Consider the following 9,581-nt stretch of genomic DNA (forward strand, 5'->3'; position numbering starts at 1 on the left):
TATATATATATATGCACCGGCCCATAGGTAGCCAAGCGGCTTTTTTGTAGACCTTCATAATTTTACAGCAAATCGTATCCTGTTTGTTTTTTCTACCCTAATATTATACTACGACATGTATCTTGCCCATAGGGATAAAAGCTGATAAATATCCGCCTATTTAAGAAACCACATACCAGAAACATTGAAGATCACTTGCTATAATAACAGGCATCCGAGCAGTTTGGCATATTCCCAAGAGCTCAACTGACCGTACGCATGAAAGTCGCAGTCTCGGCAGCATTAGCCGAAAGGATGAATGTAAACACGTAAATGCAACTCTTTCCTTGTCGGACGTACAACGCACTTGTATTTGCGTGTACATCTTGCTCCTTCCTTTCTTTGTTGGCCTCTTTGCTTTTTAGCCATGTCGGACATCATATATGGGAGGCTCGTTTTACTAAATATTATAGCGTAAGTTTGAATCGGCCACCAGGGTTCACTTTTCGCAGCCTTGAATTGTTTACAAGCTACATGCGATCACCATTTTCGCCTTTCCTTCGGCGAAAGCGCCATGCGTTTTTTCCGACAGCACGTCTGATGGGTAGGTGCTGAAATAAACTCCGCGTCGTTGCATCCGGGGTATTGTGACACCGAAGTGTTCCTCCCACTCGGATGACGTCAGGCACAAAACAAAGACAAAGATTGTGCTGTAGCTGGGGACACTTTGATGGCCAGAGAGGCTCGTTTCGGGAGACCATTAAGGAGACGCGAGACGTGGAATGGCAAGAGCTCGTTTACGATGCATACGGCCGGCCGAGTATGCCGCGAGCGCCAGCACTGACCCTGACCCTGGTTGCGTACTCGGGACGCACGCTTGCAAGCTGCGGTATTTCCCCGGAGGATATGGCGAACGTCGGTATTAGACGGCTGGCAAGTGTCCCTGAGTGACCATTCCACATCTGTCAGCGGTTCAGCTCAGACGTCGACGTGCCAAAGGTGAGTTCTGACTTAGTTCACGCTGTGGTCCGATTCCACTGTTCGCGTTGTTGGACTGGGTATGCAGTACGTGCCGGCTGGTTCGAAGCCCTGCAATCGGGTAGCAAGGGCACCACTGCATCCCACTGAGACGTGACTTTTAGGTTTCTCTTGACGTTATAAGTTTACCAACTTCATAGGCTTGTTGTTGTTATCACTTACTTACATATACGGTGTGCTGATAGAATTGAGATGATGACTATTTGTGCTAGCCGCGGTAACTTCCGATAATGTGAAATGTTTGTTTCCCCTGCACTTCCACGACATGTTGAATGCTGCGTGAGAAAAAGGATACAAAAAGGCCGCAATTGGCTCAGTCCGTTTATTCATTCGGCTAGCTGTTTTCATTGCGACAGTGATGCCGCTTTTTGTCTTTTCACATGCAGGTAAATAATATTTCAAGTTGCGCTCACACAATACTTTCGCGTTTCACTACTGAAGATGAAACGTTTCACGGTAGAGGCCCACGACCTGGAATAGGCACAATTATAGCTCTGGAGAGTGTAGGATAAGCGCTGGTTGGTCTCGTTCTGTACCAAAAATACGGATTTAAGCCACAGTAGTCATTTTGCCATGATCAGACAATGCAGCTTTAGGTTTTCTTGTATGCTGTTTTTGGGAATGGGAGTTTTGCGTGAGAAATCAGCGAGCGCAATATAATCTTAAAAAAAAACCACTTTACTTAAACATTGTTGAAAGCTGACGCTTCGTAAATTACTCATGCATCTTTTGCTTTCTTATTTACAGAAGAGAGAACAAGGCAGTATGAAGATCTGCATAGTACTTGTGTTGACATCAGCCGTGCTTTTGCACGAAGTGCTTGGCGGCGGCTACGGCGGAGGAGGTGGCTACGGTGGTGGCGGTGGTTGGGGCGGAGGAGGAGGTGGCGGATATGGTGGCGGCGGAGGTTGGGGAGGTGGAGGCGGCTACGGAGGTGGAGGTGGCTACGGTGGCGGTGGCGGTGGCCACCATCACGACGGTGGTCACGTGAAACATGTGCCCACGAAGCAAGTCCACGCCGTGGTCGACGTCAACGTAAAGATCACAAAGGAGGTGCGCCACACGTCCGGTGGTCATCGCGGTGGATACGGTGGAGGAGGATACGGCCATGGCGGAGGCGGATATGGCGGCGGATACAGCTACGGAGGTGGCGGCCACCACCACGGTCTCTTGCACAAGCTCAAGCACAAGCTACACTTGTGAGTGCAGCTGCTTAGATTGGTACTTGACCTGTGTGGTATAACGTATTTTAAACATTAAACTTATGCTTTCCCATCAAATTTATAGATTACTGCTTCTTGCACGGGTTGATAGTTTATGATGTGCTGGCAGTGCCCTTGGAAGAACAAGTGCGCCTCACTATGTCCTTGTCTGCCAAACGCACCCAAGCACATTTCGGCTATATCTATATCAGACCCCAAGACTGCTTATCCACAGTTTCTGAAATTAGTTGCTATTACGACAAATTATGTTACCATCGTGAACCCTCCCCCCCTCTTTTTTTTCATACCGCGTTTAGATGCTACAGGCAGCATCTCCAAGCATGGGCAGAAAGTAAACGTTTCTTCACGTCTATGTTCCTAAAAATTCATTTTTGTTGTTGGGTAAACACAGATAAAGGTGTAAAATCGTCTCGTTAGCATTTTCATGCTGCATCTTTAAGTTTAATGTCAAATTTTGGTAATTTGAACACACTTCACGGGTGCGTTTCGTTTTCCGCAACAGCACAATGGTCTCGAATAACTAAGCCTCAATTATAATCGAAACTACGACAAACATATATACGGCAACACAAGAAACTTCGACAACATCCATATTGTTACGTCCGCATCCGAGTTTATATATGGGATGATTATTTCACGTATTCCCTTCTGAGTTAATTAAAAAATTGAAGATAGTATACTTTATGATGTGTAAGGGGTACATTGAGTACATTGCTAGTGGTACAAATATATTGCTAGCTTTAACATACTGGTGAAACGGAGCACTTTCATGCAAGGAACAATATCAAGTTCGTAAGCAGCCACACTTTTGCAGGATACAGCGCAAAAGAATAAAAACAAGTGGTGACTGAACTTTCAATTTCCGGGCGAAGCTCCGTGTAGCATCGCTAATGGTCACATCCATATACTCAACTGAAATATGTTGCACTTATATAGGAAAGCTATTTAGTTGTATACTACTAAAACAAAATTACACTGTGTACGACAAAAAAGGCGGAAAGGCAATGATGTCATTTTGTCTTTTCTCTCCATAAAGATGCAGCCTTCATGTTCAGGATTTACAATAGCGCGCTCTCCATTAGTAGCACAATAAAGTAGTATTTTAGCGATCGCATTGAGTAAAGGAAAACCCTCAAAATTTCTGCATATTTCAAGAGAAAGAAGTCACATCGACGGCTAGCAAAACTAGTGGCTGCGAACTAGAACGGATCGTTGCATCTATAAGATATCAGGCGAGGGATAGTTCAAAAATATCTGGAGGAAATAGAATCTACTCGCTTAGCGCCCCCTCTCACATCAGCGGTGCTTTGTTTTGCTGTTAACAGGAAACAGGGAACAGGCCCCCAATCGCGTGGGAAGTTTGTAATATGGCAGAAGATGGCAAGCATCCGGATTTAGGTGCATGCATTCCGTTGTCACAATTGTCGATATTCCCCGTTGTCATACCAGATTCATTCCCTCGCTGTCATTCCATGGTGATCATACGTAGCCGTCACCACATCATTGTTATGCAGTCGTCATTCAATTGGCACTACGCCGTTGTTGTCATTGCGTCCGCTTGTCATCGTTGTCGTTACGTCGCCGTCGCACAGTCATTGTCATACCATTGTGGTCATGCCGTCTTCACGAAGCAGTCGTGGTCGTTCCATCGCCATCATTCTAGCGTCGTCAGCACTTTGACGTCATGCTTTTATCATCACTCAGTCGTCTTGTCATTCCATGCCGTCATGGTCATTTCATTGTCATCACGCTGTTGTCGTCATACCGTAGTCGTCATTCCTTCCTGACCTTGCGCTGGATCAGCACGTGCGTGCGCCACAAGTTTATGTTCAGTGAGGCGTTTCCCTGCGTAAATGTGTCCAACTTGGCCTGTTACTAAGTGCTCTGTACTTAAAAGCGGTCGATAAACATGAACCGCGTTCCTCGCAAGCGCGTATCAAAGCTTCGGTTAAACGGATTCCCACAGCTATTGGGATTCGCATAATTATTACCCTCTGAGTTGTGTCCAGCCTCGTAGAGAATTATGACAACCAGCAAAGGACGCTAATAAAATCTTCTTACGAAATTTATTAGAGCGCAAGTCCTGTGCGTTGTGCACGGCATGGTCGTCCTCGTTCTTTTATATATGCTGTATAGGCGAGGATATCAAAGCCAGCAAGGTATTTCTTGATAGGTTTTTTTAATTCTGCCTTCTTCCACGCTGACAGTTATAAACAAAACTAACTGACGTAGGAGCTAGGTTGTTACGCGAGTCTTAGAGTCGATTCACACGCACCAATTGCTTCATCGTGAGCGTCTGTTAATTAACCTCCTGTTCAGAAAATCTTCTGAAGCACAGTAGGTAATGTCGAGAATTGGTTTAAATTACTTTTTTCTGCAGTTTATACATTCAAGGAAATGACAAAAATTAGTAAATATATTGGTAGTCGGAAATAGAAACACAGCTAGTCTGACCATTGAAGACCTTCTGATGAGAACCTTGTCACAAGCTTGTTTCATCCTGTTCTTTTGTGTAAATAATATTGTGTCTCTTGCTCACCCTGCTTGGACTTCTTGTCCGCAGTATTTTTCAAATAAAATAAATATCCCTCATCCTGTGAATATCGACATACCCGTGTCACACGGGAACCTTTCAATGGCTATCGAGTCGATCACACTTCGAGGTGCGCTAACATTATCGAATGTGATATACTATTGTCGCTTCCACAAGGCAAGCCTGATGGCCGTTCAACTGTTCCTACAATCTCAAAAGAAGTGTCTTTGACGGCACTGTCCTTGGTGGAAGTTCCCCATCACGGAAAGTATTTGCCTACTCATCATCAAAAAGTGTCATCTACTCGATAGACCATGTGAACAGAAAACTATTGAAGCCGTCTCCATAACAACACTTAAACCGTTGTTGAGTTGATAAACTACTCGTTTGTGGCCATTCGATAAGCCCTTATGAGAAATGTATTAGACATGAACGGGGCGCCTACACTAAACCACTCATTGTAATAATAGAAACCTCAATACTTTCTCTCCTCTTCTTTCCCACGTAGGCTCCACCATGGATGAAGTGCGGAAGACTCAAAGGCGTCATTATCTTCAAGCAACCTGCGCCAATGTGTGGAATGGGAACACGGCTTCTCTGTTTCAGTTGTGGCGTCGTAAATTTTAGCGCGCTATAGTGGAATTTTGAATGCAGTTGGGATTGTGAATGGAAGCGCTTGCTCAATCGACACACTTTAAAGGAAAGTTTATGGCGTACAAGGTCTGATCAAATTTATATTTATTTCCATAGTCGTGGCACGTCTTTCGTCATAGAGTAGACGCTATTCATTATGATTACAACGCCTTCGAGAAGTGTGATCAGCGCCACTGGTGATTCACTGCATGTTTATACCAGCGCAAATATATCATTTTTTCCGTATCTTATTGGTATATGGGCCCATTCACACTTGCGACTAGGCGAGGTCGCGCGACCAAGTTGGTCGCAAAGCGACCAGTCGCAAGTAGTCGCAAATGGTCGCTTTTCTCGAAATGCGACCTTTTCGGGCCAGTCGCTCACTGCTCGATTTTTCAGTCGCGCGACCGCAGTCGCAGAACAGCTGAACCAATCAGATGCGAAGGAACAGGACGTCCGTATACGCAGACGCTTATTTTACGCGGCGATGACATTTCAAGCAGACGTGAACGGCATATCGTGATACATTTCGGTTTAGCGACTCGTCGGTCGCATTTGTAGGTGTGAACATCGTTCGTCTTGAGTAGTTTTCTGGTCGCCAGTCGCAATTGGTCGCGCGACCTCGCCCAGTCGCAAGTGTGAATGGGCCCATATACCTGTTATGTTACATCGCATGTAGAGAATATTGCGTCTGAATGGACTGCTCGCGTATGGGCACTTGAAAACAACCCTTGCTCTTTTGTCCTGCTGACGTAAGAACTCCTTTAGCTCGACATGTCTTTGTTTTCTTCACACAAGTATTTAATCTGACATGAAACTTATCTTTGTTTGCAATGGGGCATAAGAATATTTGTTAGTGAACTTAAGACCCACCTGAGTACGGAGCCAGCAAATATTGCCTTCCTGAGTGAAAGGACCCATCGTGTCATGCATCCGTTCAACTAAATGCACCGCTTGAAGCCAATAAGTGTTTCGAAATAAAGCTTATTTTTGCACCGTTGCAGCTAGCTTTGTTCAAGTATGCCGGTTTTGTCATATGACTGTTTTCCCAGCCTGTAAGGCTAGACCCGGAAACATAATGTAAAAGCAAACAAAACAATAAGCTGAATAAGGTTGACCTAATCAGCGATACTATATATATATATATATATATATATATATATATATAGAGAGAGAGAGAGAGAGAGAGAACGTTGGTCTTGAAAGAGCGACTTTTAATTTGTTACTTTCCGTTAGAAGTCCTTTTGCTGTCGTGGTGTAGATGTTTATCCCCGAGAGATAACTGTTGTTAAAGAGGACATATATTCTGGCTGCCGAATCGCAGTGAAAAATAAGCAGTAGGAAGCTCAAATGCCATGAAGCGTCAATGTTACTTTGCTATGCAGTTGTGCTGTCAGATACTGGTGTCAGCTAAACAAAACGAAACATATTTGACGCAGCGGACGTTCTGTGTTATGCATTGTTTACATTTGTTATTGTATAGCGCACTTGTACATACTGAAATTGGCTGTGTACGTATTGTGTAAAAAAATTGAATAAATAATTCCGTTTACCATATACTAGTCCTGTATTTGTTTTTGAAGCTAGCCATTCCATGTGAAAATTTGTTTTTAGACATCTGGTGCTGAAGTTTAAGAGGTTCGTGAGTCCGAAAAATCGGCGCTGCCACTGTGGGCTCAATTTTATTTTTCATCGTGAGTTTCTGTGAACGGAGGCTAAAATGAAACTATCTTCCGTAATTTGAGATAATATGCAATGACTCGACCCGCGCTGCGGTGTTTTGCCCAACTGTTCTAACGGTATGCTTTCCTGAGTCCGTAGCACTTGTTCTTTTTTTTCTTTTTCCCGTGAGCGTGAAGCAGCGCAGTTTATCAGTCGTTAGTACCTCATACTTCTGTTATTGTAGTAGTTATTGAATAAAAATTTACTACGTAACATTTTCTTACATTTATTTGCCTACTTATTTATATACTTACCTAGCGCTGCTGGCATTCGGGAAGGCCACTTGCAGTAGTCGGTGTGCAGAATTGACAAAAATGTTGTGTCACAACAAACATCGCTTAACATTGCCACACGTAGTATACTTCCAGCAAGTTTGGCTTGTACGATACAAAGAATAAGCTTTACACAACGCTTAAATGAAACGAAATAACAGATCAAATTGTGGTGTTAAAGAAAGCACGAGTATACAGAAAGGACACCACAAGAACCCTCAGGATTTCATTCACAGAAGTGCAACAATGGTGACAGCATTTACACAAGGTACAATTTACACGACCACTTCCTTATCAAGCTGTCCACGAATATAAGATAAATCTCAAAAATAAAAATGGCGTGGGTGACCACGTGGCCGGATGCCGAGAAAAATAAAGCGATATCCCAATGATAAATGTTCTTCTAGTGCCGCTGCAATAGATGTGCACGAGGACTGTTACACAGTTTTTGCTAGAAGCCTATTCTATTGACAGGCAGTCTGACCAAAAAAAAATCAATTCTTAAAAACGAAGCTTCTACACGACGAATATCTTTGTTTCCTTTCCCCCAAAGCTTGGTACGAAGGTGTTTTTGAATTACGCCTCATCGGCATACGGCCCCCGTTGCGGGAAATCACACCCTCGACCTCTTCCTTCACATTATGAACAAGAAGGTAAATAGAAGGCCTTGATTTTTGTTAATCACGACCATATAAAACCAACAGGCAATAAAACCAAGGAAGACATAAGGATAATTAGCTGTGGTTGAAATTTGAATATAGAAAATAATTAGAAATAGGGTAAACGAAAGTGCACGAAAAGATAACTTGTCACCGGTCAGAGACAAACCCACCCTCTCTGCTTTACGCGTGCGTTGGACTACCGATTGTACTACGGCGATGGCCATCAATTATTTCACTAACTCGGGGATTTGTGTGTACTAGACGTAGCCCTGGGGATGTTAACCAGCGCCACTCAGGGCCATAGCTGGTTTATGTGGAACAGACAGACAGACAGACAGACAGACAGACAGACAGACAGACAGACAGACAGACAGACAGACAGACAGACAGACAGACAGACAGACAGACAGACAGACAGACAGACAGACAGACAGACAGACAGACAGACAGACAGACAGACAGACAGACAGACAGACAGACAGACAGACAGACAGACAGACAGACAGACAGACAGACAGAAAACTTTATTTTGTCCTAAGGGACTACTTTGTCGTAGTCGCGGGCCGCACCTGCACCGGGGGCGGAAGACCGTGATCTTCAGCCCTTTCGCAGGCCCTTTGGACAGCCCGAAGCTGGATTGAAAGGTCGTCGCTCTTGACGGCTTCTTCCCAGTCTTCTTGCCTGTTAAAAGGCGAGTGGTGCAATGCTGAACATTGCCACAGCATGTGATTAAAGGTGGACCTTTCCTCGCCGCAGTCGGGGCAGCGGGGATCCACACCCGAAGCGTAGTGGCTCAGCCTAGATCGAGACGGAAATGAGCCCGTCTGCAGCATTCTCAACACCGAGGTCTAAGGTCTACGGAGCTTCGGGTGAGGAGCCGGGAACTGCCTGCGTCCCAGCTGGTAGTGAGCCGTGATGTCGTGGAAAGTAAGCAGCGGGTCCGTGGTCCGGTCGATCCCCTGCGAAGCCGGGCCTCTCAGACCGGCGCGGTTGACGAGACCTCGCGCCTGGTCGTGGGCCAGCTCATTGGGGTTGATCGAGCCGGGAGAGACGTTCCGGCCCATGTGAGCCGGGAACCAAGTGATGACGTGACGGACCTTGCCTGGCTTGCGGGTCCTAAGCACCGCCGCAGCCTCGGCCGAGACCGAGCCGGCGAGAAAGGCCATCGCCGCCGACCTGGAGTCTGTGAAGATCTGGGTGCGCCCAGGATCGCACAGAGCCAGCGCCACTGCGACTTGCTCTGCGACGGACGCCGTCGAGTGTTGGATGGACGCTGCGTTCAGGATTTTGCCCTGGGGGTCAACCACCGTGGCCGCGTACGAGTTTGATCTGGGATACTGCGCCGCGTCGACAAAGGACGCTAGCTCTGGGTTCTGCAGGGCAGTATTGATGAGTGCTCTGGCCCTGGCTGCGCGCCTGGCCTCGTTGTGTTGTGAGTGAACGTTCCTCGGGAATGTGGAGACTCTAAAGGCGTCCCTTTCTTCCTGTTGGAGGGGGACGGCTCACGGCTCCGCGGCCA

At 45.8% G+C, this 9,581-nt stretch overlaps 1 protein-coding gene across 2 annotated transcripts; it reads left to right on the forward strand.

The window, feature by feature from the left end:
* Nucleotides 1-736: 736 nt before the first annotated feature.
* LOC119450652 (uncharacterized) lies at nt 737-7,335 on the forward strand. Of its 2 annotated transcripts, none has more exons than XM_049666106.1 (3): nt 737-993; nt 1,778-2,216; nt 5,282-7,335. In XM_049666106.1, exons 2-3 carry the CDS (start codon nt 1,783-1,785, stop codon nt 5,295-5,297), a joined length of 450 nt encoding a protein of 149 aa, XP_049522063.1. In that variant the 5' UTR covers nt 737-993; nt 1,778-1,782; the 3' UTR covers nt 5,298-7,335. The 2 variants fall into 2 exon arrangements, with proteins under 2 accessions (XP_049522063.1, XP_049522062.1); XM_049666105.1 differs by having other exon boundaries at nt 737-978; nt 1,765-2,216.
* Nucleotides 7,336-9,581: the final 2,246 nt, after the last annotated feature.

Source organism: Dermacentor silvarum, chromosome 4, assembly GCF_013339745.2.
Source record: "Dermacentor silvarum isolate Dsil-2018 chromosome 4, BIME_Dsil_1.4, whole genome shotgun sequence".
Classification (NCBI taxonomy): Eukaryota; Metazoa; Arthropoda; class Arachnida; order Ixodida; family Ixodidae; genus Dermacentor; species Dermacentor silvarum.

Coding starts and splice junctions, on each gene's coding strand:
- LOC119450652 (XM_049666106.1), top strand. CDS start 1,783: ATGAAGATCTGCATAGTACTTGTGTTGACATCAGCCGTGCTTTTGCAC.